Source organism: Crinia signifera, chromosome 5 (genome assembly GCF_055691185.1).
Source record: "Crinia signifera chromosome 5, ASM5569118v1, whole genome shotgun sequence".
In the NCBI taxonomy this organism is placed as follows: Eukaryota; Metazoa; Chordata; class Amphibia; order Anura; family Myobatrachidae; genus Crinia; species Crinia signifera.
The window spans coordinates 44817922-44844647 of NC_139221.1; the positions used below are offsets into that span (position 1 = coordinate 44817922).

Genomic DNA, 26726 nt, shown 5'->3' on the forward strand with positions numbered 1-26726 from the left:
CCCGCGAGGGGCAGCGGTACGCGTCCCCCGACCTTTTCATACCCCCACTATCCACGTCGGCGTGGAGTTCATTTTAGATAGTGTGGCGAGCGCAGCGAGCCACCAAGCCCGAAGCGTGGAGAGCGCAGCGAGCCCCGCGAGGGGACCCGGATTACTTTACATGTGTTCTGCGTCCGCTCACCACGCTTCGGGCTCGGTGGCTCGCTGCGCTCGCCACACTATCTAAACTCAGCTCCACGCCGACGTGGATAGTGGGGGTATGAAAATGTCGGAGGACGCGTACCGCTGCGCTCGCCACGCTTCGGCTTATCGTTGATAGGGGGGTGGCGTTGACAATGTGGGTGCATTTAACATTGTAAGCACCCATCAGGGTGCTTGTACAATTAAAAATCGCATCGCATGCCGTTTGCTGCCATGCAATGCTATGCGATATTTTATTGTACAAGCACTCCTGTTAATTTGACGGAAATATCGCATCACATCGCACATATCGCACACCATTAAGTACGGCATGCGATGGGTACCGTGCTAGGAAACAAGTACCAGAGTCTTTTCTTAGGAAGACTGGTAAGGAGGCTATTGCAATAGTCAATGAGTGATATAATGAGTATGAGTATGGATTAAAGTTTTTGCAGTGTCTTGTGTAAGGTATGGATGATTTTTACATATATTTATACATTTATTTGCAAACATAGGGTTAATTGTATACTATTAAAATACAGGCAGCAATAATAATAATAATAAAAATAATAAAAGTCGACATTTAAATATAAATAGCCATATGACTATCAACATTTATTTATTCACTGTCGACATTTTGACAACATTTAAACTGTCAGTCTAATTATTTCTATGTTGGCTTTTTAATCAACATTTTAACCAGGTCAACATTTTGGGCAGTATTCAATGCTCTTGTTTTCGGTGAACAGGGTTATTTTTCGGCAAAACTGTGAATTTTTTCTCCGAAAATGATATACGCCATATTCAATTATCACTGTTCGCCGAAAGCGAACAGCGAATGCCGGCCAATTCACCGTTTCAAAGTCGCTGCTATTCGCTTTTGGTTTTCAATGGGAAAATCAGCACAGTTCGCCGAAAGTGTATTCAATGCCAACATGGAGAACAGTGTTCACTGTTTTTTTTTGGTGAAGTTCTCTGTTTTGCTTTCGATATCGTTTTTAGGTGAACTGAAATGTGTACTTATAAAATAAATGTTTTCTATTAATTTTTTTGGTATCTAAAAATCTGTTAATTTATTATTTGAAGGATCTTGCTAATTTTATTTCTTACACATAGCTAGTGGCAGGCGCTCAATTAGTTTAGTAATACCATTCAGGTGCATGGGAGGAGGGGTAATACTGAGTAAGTAACAATACATGGGGTGAGATTTAATAGGATGAGAGATTCAGAAAGTGAGAGATTTGGTAAGAAATCTCCAGTTTTTTTAAAGCGGCAATCATTTACACGGCAAAACCTATTTGATTTTGCAGTGTAAATGATTGCCGCTTTAAAAAAATTGGAGATTTCTTAGCAAATCTCCCACTTTCTTAATCTCTCATCCTATTAAATCTCACCCAGGGTTTCTCCCAGCTGACTAAATGGCATTAGTAACCAGTCTAGAACACTACATGATAATAGAATTCAGATATATTGGTTACATATATTTGCGCAAATTTATGTGTAAGCCCCCAAGCCGTCACCAAGGCTTCTCTGTATATTGGGGGTCCCTAGCGCTATATCTAGGTGCAGGGTGCGGCACCTCAAAAACCAGCACAAGCCAGAAAGCCCAGAGCAGCACACCAGTGAAAATACTATAGTGTTAATAAGGATTAGTGATAAGAAGCCGAAGCTATATATAGATAGAGAATAAATAAAATGAAATGTAATTAAAATATTAGAAATATAAAGAAAGTGTTAGTGAGAAAAAAATAGTGCAGAGTTTTAATAGAATGTAAAGGTGTGCAACAGTAGAGCCACCAAGCCAAACCAGTCCAGGGGCACCGCACCACACACCACCATTACCCTAAATTGGGTCTACGATTATCCAGCAAGGAGCCACATGATAATGGCTCCTTACTTAAATATATTCAAACTAAGAGCTACCTACCTTGGAGCAACCCCATAATACTCCTTGGGGCATATCAGGACCCACATCTCCTCCTAATGTGGGCTCCCTTCTGCCTCTCACAACATACACATAGCTAGTGGCAGGCGCTCAATTATACCCCTTTTACACCAAAAACCCTGGTCGGACCCTGGTCTTTGAACGCTGGAGTATCCAGGGTCTGACCCTGCTTTATACCCCATTTACACAGCACTTTGACCTGGGTCGGACCTGGGTCTGCACCATTTACACTGAACCTGGGTCAGCCCTGCCTTAAATAATATATATATATATATATATATATATATATATATATATATATATATATATATATATATTTATAAATAATTACTACTGTTTGAATACAATTTTTGAGGGGGTAGATGGGGAGTGTTGTCCCCGGGTGCTGGGAGGAGGGGGGTCCCTGCGGCTGCTGAGGGGAGGGGGGGTACCTGTCAGCCTGCGGTCGGAGCTCAGCGGAGGGGATGATGTGCGCCGCTGCTATAGCTCTCCCTGCAGCCGCGAAGTTCCTGCAGCGAATGTACAATCAGTGGCGGGGGTCCCTCTGGAACATGGGAACTAGTACTAGTTCCCATGCGCTGGAGGGACCGCCGACACTGACTGTCCTTTCGCCGCAGGGACCGGCTGCCGGGGGGTGGTACAGCAGCGACGCACATCATCCCCTCCGCTGAGCTCCGACCGCAGGCTGACAGGTACCCTCAGCAGCCGCAGGGACCCCCCTCCTCCCGCACATCACCCCCCTCCTCCCGCAGCAGCTGGGCACATCTTTTGGGTGAGTTATTTTGTTTCTGTGCAGGGAAAATATGGACTGCTTTATTTTTACACTGCAATACAGATTTCACTTTGCAGTAAAACCCCACCCAAATCTAATTCTCTCTGCACAAGTAACATCTGCCCCACCTGCAGTGCACATGGCTTTGTCCATCTAAGAAGGATTTTGTCAGAAAGAGTGAACCAAAATAACCCCCATTGTTCTAGACCAGGAGTTCTCACATTCATTCCTCAGGACCGCACACAGTTCACGGTTTCCATGTCAACAGGAAGGTGCACAGGTGCATTCATTACTCATTGACACATTTTAAAAGATCCACTGGTCACTTGTGATTCTGTGAGAAGACCTGCAAAACATGCAGTTTGAGAACCTGTGTTCTAGACAGACATTTGTCAGGATTATGGGCCTAATTCAGACCTGATCGCAGGATACAATTGTTCGCAAAATGAGCAAAACCATGCTGCACCGCAGGTGGGGCAGATGTAACATGTGCAGAGTGTAAGATTTTGGTAAGTAATTTTTCTCTATTTATATATCATTTATTTTAAATACTTCCTGCTGTGATTTTACACCGCAATTCAGATGCGGTACTTGTGTAGTTTCACGGCGCCAGTATGGCGCTGTGCGTCTGAGTCCCCTTGTGGGGTTCGCTTCGCTCGCCCACGCTGCGGGCTCGGTGGCTCGCTACGCTATTTAAAATCAACTCCATGCCAACATGGATAGTGGACGTATGAACTATCCATGTTGGCATGGAGTGAAGTTACTTTTTTTAACATAGTTTGTGGCGAGCGTAGAACCCGGAAGTAGCACGGCGCCATGAAACTACACAAGTACCTTAGATTTCAGTTTGAACACACACCACCTAAGTCTCTCTCTATACGTTGCATCTGCCCCACCTGCAGTGCACATGGGTTTTTCACAGAACAAATTTGTCCTGAGGTTCTGTCTGAATTAGGCCCTATTACAGATTGATGCCAACTGTCCTGCAGTTCTGTGTGTCAAATCATCTTGGGCCAGATTTACTAAGCTTGAAACGTGATAAAATGGATAAATCACCAGCACAATCAGCTTCTAACTGCCATGTCACAGGCTGTGTTTGAGCAATAACAGTAACGAGCTGATTGGCTGGTGGTTTATCACTCTCCATTTTATCATTTTTCAAGGCTTAGTACATCTTGCTCCTTCATAGGATATTAACTTTACCCTGCACAAAAGGGACCCACAAAATGGGTATGGTGGGGAGCGGATCGGCGGTGGATGCGCGGGGTGGCAGGGGACAGGAAGGAAAGCCAGTAAGCTTCTATGGTGTTACGCCATCTAAAACTGGCGTAACCCCCACAGTGAAACCCTGGCAGTGGGGCTTTGCTGCATATGACAATGCAGTAAAAAAAAAAAAAAACTGGGTTTTTACAGCATTTTTTGTTTGGAGCATCTCGCCCTTGGTGTTTCTGCCCAGCATGTATGTCGCTGGGCTGAAAAACGCTCAATGCGTACACTGAGCGTTTTTCGCCCATTTGAACGTTGTGTCCTGGGGTGGATGACTGCATAGCGGGACGCTGAGGAAAGCTGTCCATCTCCCTCGCTCCTCTGCTGGAACGGCCAGGCCAGCAATGATGTGGGAACGCTCATCAACGCTCACCGATGTCCCGTACACACTGGGCGGCTTTCAAGCTGAAACGAGTAAACTGAGCTGCTTTCAGCTCAAAGTCGGGCAGTGGTTCTAAACCTTGGTCCTCACGGTCCCCCAACAGTTCACGTTTTCCAGGTCATCCTGCAGGTGCACTCATTCACCGACACATTTGAAAAGATCCACAGTGAAATTACTTCACTTGTGATTCTGTGTGGAGACCCGGAAAACGTGAACCGTTGGGGGGCCCTGAGGACTGAGGTTGAAAACCACTGATCTAGAGCACAGGTCCTCAAAGTCGGTCCTCAAGCCCCCACAGTGCGCATGTTTTCCAGGTCTCCTCACAGAAGAGAGTGAAATAATTAGCGTCACCTGTCGGGTGAACTGGAAAACATGAACTGTGCGGGGTCCTGAGGACGGAGTTTGAGAACCACTGATCTAGAGGAACCCATACAAAAATAAATTAAGACAGACGTTTAGACAAAAAAATTTATTTATTATAAAAATATACATGTGTAGATGTAGAATGTAAACTCTGAACAACCAAACTGCTGCTCACATTAAAATCACCGCTGGCACAGTCACCTATACAGATATGAAATATACGGACACTAGTGTGGTCTTTTTACATATACACTATTTGGTCTCTAAGGTTAGTTATCTATGTGCTATAACAAACACTCAAATACAGCAAATCAGACAATAAATGCACCCTGTATTAGTCACTGCTGGCGTTCCATACTATCCACTATCGTGCTCCTAAAACTTCTCAAAACCTATTAAAAAACTTAACTGCAGGATACGGGGTTATTTTACAAGTCTATCACTTATGGAGTTACCAGCTTAACCCAACCGCCCCCCCCGCCCCCCCTCCCCCTCCACACACATTCGTTTTAGTTTTGATTCCCTTTAAAACAGGGATGGGGAGCCTCCGGCCTTCCAGCTGTTGAACTACACACTCCAGTATGCCCTGCTACATTTTTGCTATTTGGTCATGCTACACTTGTTGCAGGGCATGCTGGGATATGTAGTTCAACAGCTGGAGGGCCGAAGGTTCCCCATCCCTGCTTCAAAGGATGGGGAATTTATTATCAGAGAGAGGAATTTAACAGTGAGACCAATGATTTGATGCGGCTTTTGTATATTTTCCCAGCTGGATTGACTTGAATGAAATATGTACCATTAATAAAAGCATGCCAATTAAAAACTTAAATTGCCTATTACCCCACGGTAATGGGACTTTAACCCTTTAAACTAAAATTCACTAGTAAATAGATAAAGGAGTACCTAGCACCTCAGCTTACGCGTTCTGAAGCTTCCACGTAACAGAAGTGGTATTAGCCATTGTGACATTCTCCCCCAAGCCCCTCCCATACTGGAAACTTCATAGTGATGTCATAGTACTATGCTACCTCTAACAGGGAGCCCTCCAATAACTATTTGTGACAAATCTAAAAAAAAAGAACCAAAAAAAAAAAACCTGCAAACCTTTTGTTCACATGAGAGCACATAGTGTATAGTATACTGAATTTAGACTTTTACAATGCACACACACACAAAACCCAGCTGTATGTTCAAGACCAATTAGTAGCTACTGTTTTTCCACTAATGCAGAAGTTTTAAAAGAAAAATCATACAATGATGAAATAAGAAACTGCAGGAGCCATTACAGGAACTGTGCAAATGTCATAAATCTAACTATAATTATCACAAGAAATTACCCTGACCTGTAATCATACTTAATAAATACCGGGGTAGTTTCCATTAAATGTGTGGAATTGGCTCAGACAGGAGGGGGGTAACTAAGTTGCCCATCACATATTTTCATTACTTTCAATATTCATTATTATTCAACTATGAAATAGCCAAGAACAAGCTCAGGAATGGTTTCACTGATTGACAAATGTACACGCCTAATGAGTCTTCCCCCTCATCCAGCCCAAATAGAATTCACCTTCATGGAGGTAGTGACCAGTGACCATTGTTACACTGGGTATTCTCCAGCCCACAAATCACACACACAATTAATAAATGAAGCAATAAACATAGAATACTAGCATGTGGAATGTTGGGGCTACATAGCCCAAGGTCATCACTGCACTGATTACTGCTATTAAATACTAACATATATTGGACCACTGTGCCAAGGTGGTACCTTGTACTGACAAGTAACACATGTAACACATACAGAACATGGCTGCAAGAGCCGCTGAGTGATAGCTAGTGGCTCGGGAGAAAGAGCCATCACTTCCCTGTAGCCGATAATCGCACCGACAGCAGCCTCCCATAGAACAGTCCAGTCAGTGCATCTTGTTGTGCAGTGCATGGGACAGCAGCATACAGCCGCCTATGTCCATGCTGGGCAGGTAGGGGTTAGGCAGCACAGCCCGGGGCACACACAGCAGGCGGCACAGGCGTATGCCAAGGGCGTCGCTGCTCCTGGGGGCGTGCAGCAGCAGGTAGCACAGTGCTTGGCTGCAATGTCCGGGGCACCGGTACTGGGCAATGTGCGACGTTCCAGGACAGGTGCAGAGGTCCCCCGGGGGGAAATGTCAGGCTGGACACCGTCACCCGTCCAGCACAGGGGGGCAGTGTGGCCCTGCAGGTCCCTGGGCAGCGTGCAGCTTCTCCAGCAGCTCCTCGGCACTGGGTCTGTCCTCGGGCCGAGCCACCCAGCAGCTCTGCACGATGTCCCTGGCCGCCCTACCGGCCTCCGTGCTGCAGAACACCGCTCCGATCTCCGGGCGCAGGTCGTAGGCCACCACGGCGTACAGCACGCACTGCCGGTCCCCGGTGTACGGCAGCTCCCTGGTCACCATCTGCCACAGGGTGACGGCGAACGAGTAGATGTCCGCTTTGACGGTGACCGGCGCCCCACGGAGGAGCTCGGGGGCCCGGTGGGTGTAGGTGCCCCCCAGGTGCCGCAGCTGGGTGTAGCCGGGGTCCTCGCCGTCCTCCCCGGCCCGCAGCCGCTGCGAGCAGCCGAAGTCCCCGATCTTGCACAGGTCTCCCGGGGCTAGCAGCACGTTGGCCGGCTTGAGGTCCAGGTGGGCCACCCCGCCCCGGTGCAGGAAGCACAGTCCGTCCGCGACGTGGCCCGCATAGCGCAGGCAGTCGTCTCTCCCGAGCGGGGGATCGCGGCCGTAGATGCGGCGGTGCAGGGTGATGCTGCCCGCGTACTCCATGATGATGGTGCCGGGGCTGCCCGGGTCTCCGGGGCAGGAGGCGCTGGCGGCCAGGACGCGCACCACATGCGGGTGACGGAGGCGGGCGGCGTTCAGCTCGGCCCAGAAGCTTTGCCGGGAGGCCAGCCGGTTCTTGCTGCAGCGTTTCACCTTCTTCAGCGCCACCGTCTGACCTCGGTAGGTGGCCCGGTAGACGGAGCCGAAGCCCCCGGAGCCCAGCGGCTCCAGCACCCGCACCTGCTCCCAATCGATGCTGCACCAGGCCAGGCGGGGAGGGAGCCGGGATCCTGCCGGGCGGCGGAGGCTGGGGAGACCCCCTGGCTTATTGCTGCTCAGCTCCAAGGGACTGCTGCAGGGGCGCAGGTCTATGGACGGGGACAGGTCCCGGGGCAGGAAGCGATCCACGGGGATTGGGGAAGGCATGGTGCGGGGGACGTGTCCTACGGCCGGCCAGATGCAGCACTACTACTTCTAACCGGAGGGGGGAGGGGAGGGGAGGCAATCACCGCGCTGGCTATGTACACACGTGTGCGGCAGCCGCCAGCGACTGACAGCTGCTCACTATCTGCACTCAGCATCCTCACTGCTGTCTCACTGACTGCTCTCATCAGTGGCGGAACTCCCGGAGGCAATGGAGTCATTTGCCGCCGGGCGCCTGCCTTAAAGGGGGCACTGGCTCCATTGCCCCCCAAAGCTCCGCTCATTTATAAAGGTACCCAGTGTGCCCACCCAGCACAGCGCAGCGCACCCACAAGACTGCCCCCCCTTCTTACCCAGAATGATTGTAGGCAGCGGAGCGGCGCAGCACGTCCGCGAGACTCCCCCCCCACAGCCTGATTGTAGGCAGCGTGACGTGACCACGAGATCCCGCCCCCAGCCCGGGCGGGAGACTCGCAGTCAGTGTGCACAGGACGGCTGCGCATCCAGGGAGAAACATCCCCACCGCCTGTTCCTCCAACAGGCATCGAATGTGCGGCGCAGCCTGCCCCCCGGACCCCTCCACTCTCCCACCAGCAGCGCCTCTGCCACCACCCACGGGGAAGGCCCAGGCTGCAGCCCCTGCACAGGCCCTGCCGAGGGCACTCTTAGTTCAGCCCAGCCAGCCTGAAGCCACATTGAAGCCTGCACAACCTAGAGAAGCAATCTAGCACCATCAGGAGATGCCCAGGAAACAGCAGCTCAGCGAGCCCCCGAGGACATGGAGAATAGATAGAAGGAGAAGGTACCTGTCACCCCCTCATCCCTCTCCATCACCTCACACCCAGGCTTTGTTTGTATGTTCCAGAATGTATCAGCACCATGGGGCCCTGTGCAGGTCGGTGCAGCCACCCACCTCCCACTCTAGCCCTGAGTGACTGCATCCTCCATCTGTCTGACACCCCTGTCACCCCATCCCTCTCTCTTTGCCTGCACCCCTGTCACCCCATCCCTCTCTCTCTGCCTGATGCACCTGTCACCCCATCCCTCTGTCTCTGCCTGATGCACCTGTCACCCCATCCCTCTCTATCTTTGCCTGACGCACCTGTAACCCCATCCCTCTCTCTGCCTGATACCCCTGTCACCACATCCCTCTCTCTCTGCCTGACACCCCTGTCACCCCATCCCTCTCTCTGCCTGATACCCCTGTCACCACATCCCTCTCTCTCTGCCTGACACCCCTGTCACCCCATCCCTCTCTCTGCCTGACACCCCTGTCACCCCATCCCTCTGTCTCTGCCTGACGCACCTGTCACCCCATCCCTCTCTATCTTTGCCTGACGCACCTGTCACCCCATCCCTCTGTCTCTGCCTGACGCACCTGTCACCCCACCCCTTTGTCTCTGCCTGACGCACCTGTCAACCCATCCCTCTGTCTCTGCCTGACGCACCTGTCACCCCACCCCTTTGTCTCTGCCTGATGCACCTGTCACCCCACCCCTTTGTCTCTGCCTGACGCACCTGTCACCCCACCCCTTTGTCTCTGTCTGACGCACCTGTCACCCCACCCCTTTGTCTCTGTCTGACGCACCTGTCACCCCACCCCTTTGTCTCTGTCTGACGCACCTGTCACCCCACCCCTTTGTCTATGCCTGACGCACCTGTCACCCCATCCCTCTCTGCCTGACGCACCTGTCACCCCATCCCTCTCTCTCTGCCTGACGCACCTGTCACCCCATCCCTCTCTCTCTGTCTGACGCACCTGTCACCCCATCGCTCTCTCTCTCTGCCAATCCCTCTCTCTGCCTGACACACCTGTCACCCCATCCCTCTCTATGCCTGACTTCCCCTCTCACTTTGGGCCTTATTCTAGTTCACTCTTTCTGACAAATTCCTTCTTAGATGGACAAAACCAAGTGCACTGCAGGTGGGGCAGATGTAAAATGTGCAGAGAGAATTAGATTGGGGTGATTTATTTTGTTTCTGTGCAGGGTAAATACTGGTTGCTTTATTTTTACACTGCAATACAGATCTCACTTTGAAGTAAAACCCCACCCAAATCTAACTCTCTCTGCACAAGTAACATCTGCCCCACCTGCAGTGCACATAGTTTTGTTCATCTAAGAAGGATTTTGTCAGAAAGAATGAACTAGAATAAGGTCCTTTGTACCTGAACTCTCTCTTTCTCCATGATTCCCTATATCTCACTTATTCTCTTCTCTCTCCCTATCTCTCATTCATTCTCCCTCTCTCTAGCTATCTATCAATGGGGGGGGGGGGGGGGGGGGGGGCAACCAACATTTTTCTTGCCTCCGGGCGTCATGGACGAACTTACGCCACTGGCTCTCATCAGCATCCTCTGTCTACACTGACTGCTCTCTCCATCATCATCATCCTCTGTCTACTGACTGCTCTCATCATCATCCTGTTACGGGATGATGATGAGAGCAGTCAGTGTAGATACACCATCTGACATCATCATCATCATTCTGTATCTACACTGACTGCGCCCATCATCATCATCATCCCTAACCTACACTAACTGCTCTCACCATAATCATCATCATCCTGTATCCACACTGACTGCTCTCATCATCATCATCATCATCATCATCCTGTATCTACACTGACTGCTATCATTATCATCATCATCATCATCATCCTGTATCTACACTGACTGCTATCATTATCATCATCCTGTACCTAAAATGACTGCTCTCACCACCATCATCATCATCATCATCCTTCTCTATCTACAGTGACTGCGTTCACCATCGTCATCATCCTCTACCTACACTGACTGCTCTCATCACCATCATCATCCTGTATCTACACTGACTGCTCTCATCATCATCATCATCCTGTATCTACACTGACTGCTCTCATCATTATCATCATCATCCTGTATCTACACTGACTGCTCTCACCATCATCATCCTGTATCTACACTGACATCATCATCATCATCATCCTGTATCTACACTGACATCATCATCATGTATCTACACTGACTGCTCTCATCATCATCCTGTATCTACACTGACTGCTCTCATCATCATCAATCAGGGGTGTCGGAATGGGAGGGGCAAGGGGGAAAGCGGCGCCATCAGAGATGCACTGTCAGGGCCGGCGGCGGCACTAGCAGACTTGAGGGCTGCAGCGCAGATGCAGAGAGCACTGCTGCAGCTGATTCCTGGCTGTCACCATCTCCGCCTCCAGCAGTGAGGGCTCTGGACGGAGGAGGTGGACACTCCTAAGAGCTGCAGAGGGACTCCCAACTCATTCGGCCACGAGGAGCACAGAGGTTGTTGTGGCCTACACCAGGAGAAAGTCAGCCCAAACTCCCTGCAGCAAGCCACAAGCAGGACACAGGAGGTAAAGCCCGCCCGGTAAATAGCACTGGTGCTGCTGTGGGAAGCCTGTAGCATGTGAGGGGGAGGAGTGAGGGGTGTGGCCTGCAGCGGAGGTCAGCTACTGTAGCTGAAGAGAGAAGGGACGAACTTAGGGGCACATTTATCATACAATATTTGCGGCTGCATCTCCAAAAAAACACCAATTTTTGGGGGTTAGCCGCAAATATTAAGTATCACTGGAATGTATCAGGAGGGACCGTAGCAGGAATCTCCAATCCCTGCTGCGATCCCTTCTGCACTGCCGGCCGCTTTCCCTATAGGTTACTATGGGGATGGGAAGCTCTCCGATGTATCAATATCAGGCAGCAGCACATCGCATCCCTGAGATACCGCCATTCTGAGATGTAGACGCCATTGTAGCCAACGGGGTCAGTGCTAACCGCGCATGCGCAGACCCCCCGGTGCACAGCTCAGCACATAACAGGGAGGGGCTCCTTTCAGAGCCCTGACCCTGCTCGTCAGGGATGATACATCCCTCCAATACCATCGCATTTTACATTGCAAACCTGGGCAGTAGTATTCCACCCATTACGCATTGGAAATGGGCCCCATAGAGAGTACCCTATCCCTCTCCATGTTACCCACCAACTCCCTGTATTTTCTCTGTGCCCCTTTCCTCACCCTGTCGCCCCTTCGTCTCCCTGTCACCCTTACCATCTCCGTGTCACAATTACCCACTCCATGTCACCCATACACTCTCCGTGTCACCCTTACCCTCTCAGTACCTCATTTTCCTTCTCAGTATCAACCTTACCATCTCTTTGTCACCAACTATCTCCCTGTCACTCTTACCCTCTCTGTGTCACATTTACCCTCTCTGTGTCACCCACTATCTCCATTTCACCTTTACCCTCTCTGTCACCCACTATCTCTGTGTCACCCTTACCCTATCAGTGTCACCCTTACCATCTCCGTGTTACCCATATCATCTCAGTGTCACCCTTACCCTCTCCTTGTCACCCACTATCTCTGTGTCACCCTTACCCTCTCTGTGTCACCATTACCCTCTCTGTGTCACCCTCACACTCTCTCTGCCACCTACATCACCCACTGCTTCACCAGTAACCCACTATCTCCCTGTCATACTCTATCTCGGTGTCTCCCTTTCCTTAGCTCTGTCACCCAATTCCTTTCTCTCAGACACCATCTTCCTTTCCGTCACCTCGGCCTTTCTCTACCAACCACATCACCTTCTGTTTCTCCGTGCCCCCTCTACTGCTCTCACTATCATCCTCTATCTACACTGACTGCTCTCACCATCGTCATCATCATCATCATCCTGTACCTACAATGACTGCTCTCGCCATCATCATCCTCCTCCTGTATCTACACTTACTGCTCTCACCATCATCATCATCATCCTTTATCTACACTGACTGCTCTCACCATCATCATCATCCTGTATCTACACTTACTGCTCTCATCATCATCATCCTGTACCTACACTGACTGCTCTCACCATCATCATCATCCTGTACCCACAATGACTGCTCTCGCCATCATCATCCTCCTCCTGTATCTACACTTACTGCTCTCACCATCATCATCATCATCCTTTATCTACACTGACTGCTCTCACCATCATCATCATCCTGTATCTACACTTACTGCTCTCACCATCATTATCATCATCATCATCATCATCCTGTATCTACACTGACTGCACTCACCATCATCATCATCCTGTATCTACACTGACTGCTCTCACCATCATCCTCATCATCCTTTACCTACAATGACTGCTCTCATCATCATCATCATCCTGTATCTACACTGACTGCCATCACCATCATCATCATTATGTATCTACACTGACTGCCATCACCATCATCATTACATATCTACTCTGACCGCTCTCACCATCATCATTATTATGAGCTTGATGTACTAAACTGAAAATGCTGTAAAAACACTGCAGCACTGTACTGGTATTGCTCAGTTAGGGAAGACAGTAGGCATCTCATTGGCATTCATTCACTTGATAATCCATTAAAGGCGTGGTCTGAGCAATGTTCTGCATGGTGGTTGCCCCATCACGGACTCACACTAGCCAGGTTTGAAAGCAGTCACTCAAACTCTGTCCAGAGATCATCAGTGTCGATGAATCCTAGATCTACAGCTTCCACCCCGAGACAAAACAAGTCAGCAAAGTGGACCTCAGTTAGAGGTGTGACACCACAGAAGCTCTGACATGAGGGAAGCTTGGCCAAACAGATGGTGGCTGTTTTTGTGTCCAAGACTAGTCATGTAGCTACTATCCTACTTCTGCAGCAGTGTACCGTCACAGCGGACTGGAACTCAAAACAAGGCCTGCCAAAAGTGCTGGAAACCATTTCCAGGCACTATCTAAAAACTTGCACTTGTGGGGGAAATTTACTAAGATAGGTGTTCTATTTTACACGGGACGTACTATCTATTATCTTCTAGAAGGTGCTAAATAAATGAGAAGATTCTGATTGGTCGTCCATATCGATATAGACCTCCCATCTTAGTAAATTTCACCCGTAAAGACCTTCTCCATCACGAAATTGCGACCGCCCATAAATCCAGGAAAGTGGTGATAATTCTGGTCCATGAACATGTCCTTGTTTTGAGTCAATGGAAGGTGCAATGGGGACCTTCATCCAGCATGTAGAAGATGATACAGTATATGCTTTGGACGTGGGCGCATGCAACTTTGCATAAACTCCTCTAACTGCTGTCATCATCATCACTCCTACGTACACCAACTGCTATCACCATCTACTGTTAGGGAAAAGGGGATATGGGGATAGACCAGTGCACAGGTGTAAAGCAGTAGGGTTAAGTGTGTTCAAATCCACAGTACAGTATGATTACCACCATGAGTACATGACTCGTATTTAATTAAGGATGTGGAGGTGCTCCCTAGAGAGTAAAAATATAGTATTTAGGAAAAGAAGGAGAAAGACTCTCTTTTTGTCGGGGCACACTTATACAATAATTTGTACAGTTGTAAGAAAATAATTTGTTGAAAAAATTAGTATAGAGGTGACTAAATAGGTTGATCAATTATATATGATCCCTTTAAATTAGTGGTACACTATTGATGTGTTCAGGGAATTTTACCCTGATGTAAGTTTATTTGTTTTAAAATGTAACTTTTAATAAGGATTTAGTAAAAATAAGCACTAGACATGGACACACAAACAAATAACATGAATAGATACATATGCCCCACAAATTAAAGGTATTTATGGGATGAGCTCCCTCTGACAAATATTCAGGGGATAAGTTCCCTCTGACAGTTATGAGTCTTATATTTTTACACGCTTGGAGCAATCAGCACAAAACAAAGAGTAATGTTTCTTGAAGACCATAGGGAGAAATGCTGGTATTAACGTATCTTATGCTAGATGCTGTGTCTCTTGTATCAGAAAATTGCAGTGTCTGCAGTATGGTTTGGACACATTAACTACACAGTCGTTTGAAAATAACAATGTTGCACTCTCCCAATAATAAGGTCAGATCATGTATCTTGTTTAGCTGCATGTAGCAACCTTACTATAAGCAGTGACAGATGGCATGTGCGTGTTTAATCTACTCATTCCATCTATTCAAAATTTTGATAGTCAGGGAGAAAAAATTCTATAGTAGTGTATCACATAGTATTTTCACAGAAAAATCAGTTATATAAAGCTTCTCAAGTGTGTTGAAAAAGCCTCAGGGCGAAACGATCGTTTGTGGTCACTATACACGCTGACGGCAGCGTGCTGGGACATTTGGATTACCAAGGGTGTCCCTTCTGTTACCTCCTATCTCACCAACGCCGCTCACAATGCCACGGAGAACCCAGATGGCAGCGTGCAGGGGAAGAATCACTGAAGTGCAGCCCCGGGAGAAGCCGACACGCTGTTTCACAGCCGGCCCCAGAGACACACTCCTGCCGCGGCAGCCGGTGCACTGAGATCAGAGGCTGTGACCTACAGCCACACTAGAGCAGCATACCCGGGCGAGGTCATAGATCTGATCCCTGGGGTGAACAGTGAGGTAACCACGGTCTCCTCCTCCCGCTCTTGTTTTTCTCCTCGCTGTATCTCTCTCCATTTACCATTCTCTTCTATACCTCTCTTCTTTTCTTACCTTTTCTGGTTTTACAGCTGGGAAAACCACGTGATTTTCAACGAGCCTCTACCAACACAGTGTTTGTTTAAAGGGGAATTATAATAGCGCTTATTTCTGATTGCCACCCAGCTGCCTCCGCATTATAAGGTCATACTGAACCACACTTTCTTCTATATCTATACCAAGCAATTTGTGGGGTCCGCTCACCCGCTATACCTCAAGGCCCCTCAGTGTCATTTGACACTGACAGGAAGCTAACAGAAATTTGGGCCATTTGAGTACACGGAGGGGGTGACCCCTCTGCAGGAAACTTATGATCCAAATACTGTCATAGGTATATATAGCTGGGCAGCAGCCACCCCACCTCCTTCCCTCCCAGACCCCCAGGCCATTTGGGGTTCGCTCACCTGCAATACCTAGAAGCCCCTCAGCATAATTATATCCTGACGGAAGCTGACAAAACCTGGGCCTTTTGAGTACACAGAGGGGGTGACCCCACTGCAGGAAACTATTGATCCCCAAACATTGTCATAGGTATACAAAGCTGGGCAGCAGCCACCTCAAGGGGACCAACAGGGAATATAGGTTGACTTCCCACAATACCTTTAAAAGCCCACTGAACATACCCAGTGGCAGCTGGTATGCCGGGATATGACCAGTAGCAGTCAGGGAGACCTAACTGTGAAAAATGGTCTTCTTTTCCATACTGTAGGTATATAAAATCGGTGAACTGTCACCTGGGAGATTTTGTTTGGTTATCTGCTCCTATCCCTTTATTTTCTCTCCTTTTTTTCAGAGTGAGGGAGGAGATCAATTTTGCCTTTCTGGCACTATTATTTACATTTAAATACCTACTCATATTTTCGCTGAGCTTTATATAACTGATTTTTCTGTGAAAATACTATGTGATACACTGCTATAGAATTTTTTCTCCCTGACTTGCAATATCAAAATTTTGAATAGATTGAATGATTAGATTAAACACGCACATGTCATCTGTCACTGCTTATAGTAAGGTTGCTACATGCAGCTAAACAAGATACATGATCTGACCTTATTATTGGGAGAGTGCAACATTGTTATTTTCAAACGACTGTGTAGTTAATAGGCGGTATTCAATGAGGCTGATTCGCCAGGTTTTTATGGCGATTTTGTGCTGTAAGGCGAATTTCTGACTAAAACGGTGAATCACCCTATTCAATGACCAGATGGCGAATACATTTCAAGGTTTTTTTCGCCATGATTCACCGAGTAGCAATCGCTATCTTTTTATGGTGAAGTGGAAGGTGAACTTTTAAAATAAAGTGTTTTGTTTTTTACAATTGGTGTCAAAAAATCTGGAATTTTATTCTGAGGAGGGGCATGCTATTTTTATTCATGTGCTGTAAGCACATGAATATATATTTAATAAAAAAAAAATATATATATATATATATATATTTTTTTTACACAGACCAGCCAGCAAGGGGCTGGAGCCGAGCCGCTCATTACATATTCATATATTCACTTCACCCTATCATTACATATGCATGATCGGGTGTAGTGAATATACCCGCTCCCCTGCTGGCACCCCCGGGGGGCAGCCTGTGCTGCCTTGCACCCGGGGAGCCCACCTCCCCCCCACAAACGTTCTAGGGCAGGCAGGGAGACTTCCATCTCCCTGCCTGCCACCGTCCTCAGGCTCCCTGCGGCGTCCGCCGCAGGAGCTCAAATTCGCCGGTCAGGGGCAGCGAGCCCCTGACTCGTTGAATACCGGAGCCGGCGAGGCTCCGGAACGCAGCGAGCAGTGGCGAATGTGCAGCGAATCCTAAACAGGATTCGCTGCACGTCGCCAGTATTCACATTGAATACTGCCCAATGTGTCCAAACCATACTGCAGACACTGCAATTTTCTGATACAAGAGACACAGCATCTAGCATAAGATACGTTAATACCAGCATTTCTCCCTATGGTCTTCAAGAAACATTACTCTTTGTTTTGTGCTGATTGCTCCAAGCGTGTAAAAATATAAGACTCATAACTGTCAGAGGGAGCTTATCCCCTGAATATTTGTCAGAGGGAGCTCATCCCATAAATACCTTTAATTTGTAGGGTATATGTATCCATTCATGTTATTTGTTTGTGTGTCCATGTCTAGTGCTTATTTTTACTAAATCCTTATTCAAAGTTAAATTTTAAAACAAATAAACTTACATCAGGGTAAAATTCCCTGAACACATCAATAGTGTACCACTAATTTAAAGGGCTCATATATAATTGATCAACCTATTTAGTCACCTCTATACTCATTTTTTCAACAAATTCTTTTCTTACAACTGTACAAATTATTGTATAAGAGTGCCCCGACAAAGAGAGAGTCTTTCCCCTTCTTTTCCTAAATGCTATCACCATCTATCTACACTGCTATTACAATCATCATTAGTAATATGGGGCAATTCAACTTGCGGGAGGTTTAGCGAGTTGACATTTTTGATTACTACAGGTATGCACGTGCTTGATACCTCCATTATATAAATATGGAGATGATGCAAGAATTTAAAATAAATAAAATAAAGATACTTACCTCTCCGGTGGTTTTTGCGATTCCTGGTAGTCTCCCTCCATCTTCCCAATTGGGAAGGAGGCTGCTGAGAGACTCTGTGGACACTGGGAAATGTACCCCACTAGCTTTTAATTGAATTCCCCCCAATGTATATGTACACTGCAGCTATGTGCCTGTTCATTGGAAACAATAATAACATGCCTACCTCACAACTGTCCCACTTTTTTGGGATGTCCCCACGTCCTGCCTGAGGTCGGCAGCATCACGCGGTGGGGTGGGGGTGTGGGGTAGTTGGAAGTCCCCCCCTGTTACCGGTGCATAGACAGCGTCTATTCATGCCCCCACAATGGCAAAACCAGGACCTGGCCTCGCGGGAGCATCGTGAGTGTAGGCCATGCCCGCTTCCCACTAGGTCACACCCCCAAAACTTTTGGCCGCACCTCCAGCGCGCACCTGTGCCCCTCCTCCCTCCTTCAAAGTTGGGAGGTATGCAACATGTATTGTAGCTTCTCCTTCCTTGCGCCCCAGTTCTACACTAAGGAAGACTCAGGACAGGAGGATGAGTACTCTGCCCACAAGAGAGATACCGAACATGACACTGATCCTATTGCCAGCACTGCAATAGCCAGACATCACTTAACACAGAAATATATACATAAAGACAATGGGCCTAGTTCAGGTTTAGGAGAAATTTACCGATAATTGCAAATCACGGTTTTTGGCACTCTACACACGCGTGCAAGCACCAGCACTTGAACTGCGTTCACATTGAAGCCAGGAGGATACCCTTATTGAGGGCTATGTAGTGATGCTCTTGCATAATAGTGATATGCTTGCAAGATCTTGCAGGTGCATGAAGGGAGGGGCCTATGCTGGGCAGCCCCCCGCAGGCTATAGCCACCATCAGAAAATACTCAAATTGACCAAGAAAGAGCTATAAAATGGTCCCATGAGAAGTCTAAAAGCTATAATATTTAGCTGCAATAATTGTTTACCGCTTATCCATACATTTATTTTGCATAGTTATGTATTTATAAAATCAGCTTGCTTTATATTTCTTGTTTTTTGTTTTTCATTCTTTGTTTTCTAAAACAATATTCTCTTAATATATTTCTATTTTACCATTGCCATTCACATCCTGATGTTCTGTTTATATTTTAATTTTATTGTGCACCTTAAGCACTTCACCTATTGTTGTTCCTTTTATCATTAATATGCTTTTCCCAGACCTGCTAGTTATCCCTCTTCTCAGGGCTTATCTTTATTACTGATGAGTCTTATGACCACCATAAGGATTCTCTGCAGCAGTAGCATACAGAAGAATACTTTGCTTCTTTCACAAAGAAAACTCCAGGCCTTGAGACTTTGTTGGAACTTGAAAAATGGTTGGCCCAGATGTAAAGTTAAGTCTTGGGGAAAGGTAGTGGTCACAGTGGGAGACTGTGAAGGCAAAGAATGAGGCAAAGAATGATAAAGAGAGGCAGTGGGTAAAAGTGATAGGCCGTGGATGACAGCAGGAGGCAGTGGGTGAACGAGAAGAGGGTGACAGGGAAAGGAAGAGGGTGACAGCAGTAGGTAGTGCCTAACAGAGGCAAAGGGCGGCAGCTTGAGTAATTGGCTAACGGGGAGGAAGTATGCAATTAGGGAAACAAGAACTGCTTCCCAGAATACAGATAGAGCCATCCTCATCTAGCCGTTTAATACCCCTTTCACACTGACAATTTTATCCCGGCTTTTTGCATACGAACGTGCATCAACCCGGGATTTAGCTCAGTGTGAAAGGGTCTTGAAAGACTTGTAAACTACTGTGCAAGACTTGGCTTCTTGGCTGTGCGGGATTTTGTCGCCTGGCGGCTGCCGGTATGTGTGAAAGAGGCCGAAGTGTGCTGCAATTAACTTCTGGTTCTGGTTAGTGGAAGTAGCTTGTTGGTTGGGGGTTACCTGTGCAGCCATCTTGGGAGGGGCAGTGTTACTGTTGGCTCGTGTTTGCACACTAGATCCAGCAATCTACTCGAGGAAATATGAAATAATAATAATATATAATGTTAGTAAAAAATCATAATATAAGTACCTGGTAAAGATAGTAGTACCTTCTAAAATGTATAAAAAAATATATGAAAACTATAAAAATGTATATAAAAATAGAGTGGAAAACATAAATGAGAATAATGTAACATGTAGATGGAGGCTTGAAAAATGTGTGTATGGGCCTTACGACAGACAGATATGTATACCAGTTGCACAAGATTTAGATGCCTTTCAATTGCTCAATACAACGTAAATTGGCCCCCTGCCTGTATTTATCAGAATTTTCAATACTATGACCAATATCAGGGGTGAGCTACCGCTGACACATAAATATAGATCATTTATTTAGGAAAGAAAAAAGGTGTGTCTATGATGCGATGCACCTCAGAAAGAATAATTGCACAATAAGATATACCTTTTAATCAGGGCCCTGAGGAAGCGGGAAGCGAAACGCATGCGCTGGCAGCACCAGCCGTGTGGTTCCTATCTGTGTGTGTGTCCTAAATGATTGTTATATAACAGCACTAAAATGTATTTAGCTCTTTTAAGAGCCGTAATGTACTTAGCCTAGACGCATGCTGCAGGTCCGGTCCTAGAGCGCTGTGTACTACTCACGCTGATGATCACAGCTTGTATTGGCAATTGACCTTTGCACCGCTCGGTCTGTCTCCACAAATATTGCTAACATTATGCGCATATGACAAGTGGTTGCGGCCGCACCACATGAATGCGAAATTATAATCCTGTGCAGTAATTGGATATATTTATCTTTACGGAAATAGTCAGATTGGAGGCAAGCTTGACAAACTGTCTTTTTGGTGTAATAGATATAAACACGCAAATCTTCTTAACAACCAAGGATTTTTTTTATATCCTATGATAAAAAACGCACTCCCTGGCTGACTATATGTGCAGCATTAATCTGCCCGATGTATAATACAGGATATTTACATAGCCACAGTGTGTGATAAACAGTGTAACACTGTATCCTTTTCTTACCATACAAGTAAGAAATAAGACAATATAACAACTAATAGGATCATCTCCTTGGTCATAGAGACCCTGTGAGCATGCAACAGTTGCTGGATAAATAAAACTACCAGAGACGTTCAAAACACACACGATATTCCCACACGTGCTGTTTTAACACGCACATTGTTTTCACTTGTCTGTTTATGTCTGTATGTTTCTTTTTAATATTTTTCGCTAAGTTTTTAATAATTAACATATTAAAAGTTATATCTTATTGTGCAATTATTCTTTCTGAGGTGCATGGTGGGGTAGATGTAACTTGTGCAGATAGAATTAGATTTGGGTGGGGTTTTACTTCAAAGTGAGATCTATATTGCAGTGTAAAAATAAAGCAGTCAGTATTTTCCCTGCACAGAAACAAAATGACTCACCCAAATCTAAATGGGGCAGATGTATTAAGCCTGGAAAAGAGATAAACTGGAGATAAAGTGGAGATAACTTGGAAGAGTTAACGCACCAGCCAATCAGCTGTGTTTGAAATATGACAGTTGGGATCTGATTGGCTGTTGCGTTATCTCCTTCCACTTTATCTCCAGTTTCTCTCTTCACCAAGCTTAATACATCTGCCCAATCTCTCTGCACATGTTAAACCCCCCCCCCCCCGCTGCAGTGCACATGGCTTTGTCCATTTGAGAAGGAATTTGCCTCTGATAGTGAACCAGAATATGGCCCTATTTGAGGGAGTCAAAGGGGATTATTCTGATTCACTCGGAAAGACAAAATCACTCTCTAATGGACAAAACCATATGCACTGCAGGTGGGGCTGATGTAACATGTTCAGAGAGAGTTAGATTTGGGTGGGTGGTGTACTTCAAACTGATATCTATATTGCAGTGCAAAAATAAAGCAGACAGTATTTACCCTGCACAGAAACAATAAAACACTAAAATCTAACTCTCTGCACATGTTACATCAGCCCCACTTGCAGTGCATATGGTTTTGTCCATTAGAAAGTGATTGTGCCTTTCCCAGTGAATCAGAATAACCCCCAAAGTTCGAAGTCCTTGTTGAGTCCATGTGGTAGAAGTTTCTACAGTTTGATGATCCACTGCATCTCCTTATGTGAAAGTCTGGTGTCACTGTCCCGGTTTCTCCACATATTCCTGGCGACATCGATGCTCTGAAAGGGAGTGTGTCTCAAAGCCCTTACTGAAAGGTGTTCCGCAGTTCTTGTTTTCAGGGCTCTGGAGGTCCTCTCCACATAATGTAGGCCGCACAAACAATCGAGGACATAGATGACATTCGGGGTAAGACATGTGATGACCTCACTGATCTTGAATAACTTCCGATTATATTGAAGTTGATGGTTTTGGTTTCTTTGCTTCTTACTGCTCTACACATCATGCATGTGCCGCAATGGTGGAACCCTTTGGTCTTGATGCGGGTTTCTGTTGTTGATTGCTACTAACTAGCTTGTTATAAAGATTCTCTGCTTTCCTATAAATGAACACAGGTTTCTGAGGGAGGCTCTAGGATAACACTGAGGGAGGCTCTAGGATAACACTGGGCCCTTCTGTAACAGATACCAGTGTATTTTATTGATGGTCTCTAGTTTCCTGTGATGCGAACCATATTTCATGAAAAATGCATATTCACTGAGAGCAAGTTTGTTTCTCTACCCCATATCAGTAAGAAGCAGGGATTCAGGGAGAGACAGACGGTGACTGTGTTGGCTGGCTCCTGTCTGCTGCCTTCTGCTGGCCTGTCACTTTCACAAAAGGTATTGCAGTGTAAAAATAAAGCAGTCAGTATTTTCCCTGCACAGAAACAAAATAACTCACCCAAATCTAAATCTCTCTGTACATGTTACATCTGCCCCCCCCCCCCCTGCAGTGCACATGGTTTTGTCCATTTGAGAAGGAATTTGCCTCTGATAGTGAACCAGAATAAGGGCCTATGTGAGGGAGTCAAAGGGGGTTATTCTGATTCACTCGGAAAGGCAAAATCACTCCCTAATGGACAAAACCATATGCACTGCAGGTGGGGCTGATGTAACATGTTCAGAGAGTTAGATTTGGGTGGGGGGTGTACTTCAAACTGATATCTATATTGCAGTGTAAAAATAAAGCAGCCAGTATTTACCCTGCACAGAAACAATAAAACACCCAAATCTAACTCTCTGCACATGTTACATCAGCCCCACCTGCAGTGCATATGGTTTTGTCCATTAGAGAGTGATTGTGCCTTTTTCCAGTGACTCAGAAAAACCCCCAAAGTTTGAAGTCCTTGTTGAGACCATGTGGTAGAAGTGTCTAAATTTTAACCTTTCGCTGCTCCAGATCCTGCTTTCAGGTGCAGACTTCTCTCGTTCTCAGTCCTGTTGGCCTGCCTCCTGGCTGCTGCCTTCTGCTGGCCTGTCACTTTCACAAAAGAACGCTGAGCACTACAAGCAGGTGCGGAACAGACGATCTGTGCATGTGCTATTTAGTACAGGAGCCAGTGACTGAGGCTACAGCGCCAGCGGTGGGTATGGCTGTGCACCTGTGGCACAGGCCATGTGCGCACACAGAGTAGATGGTTCTGAGCACCGAAAGGCAGGGTGCACACACAGTAGACAGCAGTGCCACACACAGATGTTGCACAGTAGACGGCCTGGCCTGCGAGGGTCACTGACAGGCCAGCGGCCGTGATGGGCATAGAAGCTCTGGGGCCCTTGAGATTGCTGGGGCCCATCACACTTGTCCCCCTTGACCCCCCCCTGTCGTCTGCCCTGGGTATTCTGACCATTGTCATCCATATTTATTTCTCTGCATCACCAATCTACAGTCACCAAGAGCGAGCTGGCAGTACAGTCGGTGTGTGAGATGTACTAACATGAAAAGGAAGCAAAAGTCACATTTTGGGGTTTTACCATATTTTACAAATGTACTAAGCCCCAGCCACCAGGTTGTCAACAGAAGTTGGCATTACACTATAGAGGCCTATGGGCTTCATTCCGCATTGCTGCTGTCCAGTCGGATCCCTCCCAGTATCCCCAAGGCCATAGATTTTCCATAACTTTTTTTGTTGGTTCAGATCTAAGTTTTTTATGTAACATTGTCTCCCCTAAATACTTTGCTCTGATACCTAGGGTGAAATTTAATAGGATGAGAGATTCAGAAAGTGAGAGATTTGGTGAGAAATCGCCAGTTTTTTTTAAAGCGGCAATCATTTACACTGTAAATGATTGCCGCTTTAAAAAAACCCTGAAAATTTCTTACTAAATCTCTCACTTTCTGAATCTCTCATCCTATTAATTTTCACCCATACTACTGTTTATAACAACAACCCCCCACTAACACCCCCACCTTTATTGTCAGGCTTAATCACAATTTCCATGTTTTCTTTTAAATCTTTCATTGTTTTTTGTTTTTTTGTAAGATGAATTAAACTGACTTTTCTTATTTTCTATTGTTTTTACGTCATCAAATTTTGTTAACAAAATTTTCTTTTACATGTCCCAGAAAGAAAATGGGTTTTGGTTTAAAAGGTGTGCTGGTTATTCCCATATCTTCAGGATTGTGTCTCCTCTCTCTCTCAGTGAAAAATTTAATTAGTCATATATTACGGACATATTTTATCCACAAATGTAGAACATTTGTTAAGAAGTATTGTAGAGGCATATTTTAAGCCCTTATTTAAAATTTTAGATTTACGGTTTTTACTGCATTTTCATATGTACTAAACCCTGGATGTTCATACATATGCTATTACTACCACTGCAATATTTGGTGGAATGTATTATGTACATAGCACCCTTTGCACATGCACAATTTTAGCGGCGGAACGGGAAGGAAGTAATCAGTTGGCAGGAGGGATGCCATTCATTTGTGGAGCAAAGAGGCTGCAGGTGGGAGTGTGAAGGGAGATACGGTCAGATATTTAAAAAGGAGAGGCATTTGTAAGGTTTTATGAGTTTTATGGATTATGAAGGGGAAGAGGAGCCAGTGTAGGGCTTGTAGAAGAGGGGAAGCATGTGTAGTACATTTGGAGAGGAAGTTCAGCAGTATTGAGCAAATTGGAGTGTAGAAAGGCTGTAGTCAGGTAGGCCAGATAGGAGGTTACAGTGGTCCAATATGTAGATGACAAGTGAGTGGATGAGGGTCTTAGTAGCATACAAGGGACAGATGATAACATGGAGAGTGATAAACAAACAGCCAATCAGCTCCTACCTGTCATGATACAGGCTGGGTTTGAAAAATGACAGGTAGAAACTGATTGGCTGGCTGTTTATCACTCTCCATTTTATCACTTTTTGAAGCTTGATACATCTGGCCCGGGGTGAGAAGGGGTCTCAGGGCTGGTAAAAAAGGAGTGTAGTAATAGTTTGAGCTTCTGAGCTAGGAAGGGAACCAGCAGGAAGTAGGCAGGAGGAAAGTTTAGTATAATGCAGATAGAAGTGATGTGTCTTTACAGTGAGAGGGAGGGAGCAGAATGAAAGTGCAAAAACAAAAAAGAAGGCAAGAAGAATTAGAGAGAGGAAGGTAAAGGTAACGAATGGGAGGATAGAGGTGGGAACAGGTAGAAGAAAAATGAGTGGTCATGGAACTCACAATCACACACACAGGCCGGACTGGACATGATGTCCTGGATGCAAGTCTGTGTGTGGCATGGTAGCCAGGGTGCTGATAAATGTAATAATAGTGGCAAGATGAATTAGGTAACAGCAGTAGCACATAGAGAAGCAGAGTAGTCACTGGAAATCACAAAATACAATGACCTAGTATGAACCCTGGTTGGAACACGGTTTTTAGACAATGACTTGATCCCTTAGCTCGGTTAATATAGGGAGTGGTGTCAGGTCATTGGTCAGTTGAACCAGTTGAACGGAAATCATTGAGAAAATATATAAGAAGGTTTGGCTACAGCAATGAATGAATGTTTAACCCTGTATGGGCGGCTAATACCACAATTCATGACAGTGCTTCTGTGTTTATTCCTTAGCTCCTACCAACATCCCCTACCCATGTGGCATGCAATAATTATTGTCCTGTGACTGGAGGGGGTATTTTTACTAAACGTTTATTTTCAGCAATTTAAATCAATTTAAAAATGATCGTTAAAATGGAAAAATGGGCTAAAACACACATGTATTAACATTTAAATATCACTATTAAAAAATCATGTTAGTACAAGTGTGTGTAAGTGCTACTGTAACTAAATATTTATTTATATCAATTTCCGCTTTGGATCTATCTGTTAAATTGTCAACCTTGTGCAGTTGCCTGCAAGTCATAGTCTCTTATATACACTCCAATGTCTGTGTTTTTCCAAAATTCCAGACAGGATGGGTAACTACTGTATTTCATAAGAGGAAATGTAACAGAGTACAAATTTCTTATCAACTTAAGTCCCATAAAATTGCTCCATGGTTGGCCTGAAAGCCTCAGTTGCGGCTATCTTGATCTGTTAGAGGAGCCAGAGACCAGGAGGCACCAGCGGGAGGTGCTGTGACCAGGAGGATCCAGCTGGGAGTGCTGGGACCAGGTGGCATTGGGACTGAGAAATGCAGACAGCCACAG

The 26726-nt window shown here is 46.1% G+C and overlaps 2 protein-coding genes across 2 annotated transcripts in view; one reads left to right on the forward strand and one right to left on the reverse strand.

The window, feature by feature from the left end:
- Positions 1-5413: 5413 nt before the first annotated feature.
- MOS (MOS proto-oncogene, serine/threonine kinase) lies at positions 5414-8506 on the reverse strand. The gene has a single exon (XM_083187117.1). The coding sequence runs from the start codon at positions 8130-8132 to the stop codon at positions 7092-7094; it is 1041 nt and encodes a 346-aa protein (XP_083043243.1). The 5' UTR covers positions 8133-8506; the 3' UTR covers positions 5414-7091.
- A 128-nt stretch (positions 8507-8634) lies between these two features.
- Positions 8635-26726, forward strand: part of CHCHD7 (coiled-coil-helix-coiled-coil-helix domain containing 7) — a 125631-nt gene continuing 107539 nt past the window's right edge. The window contains exon 1 of the mRNA XM_083187123.1: positions 8635-8931. The gene's annotated coding sequence lies outside the window, so the exon portion shown is untranslated. The remainder of the gene's footprint in view (positions 8932-26726) is intronic.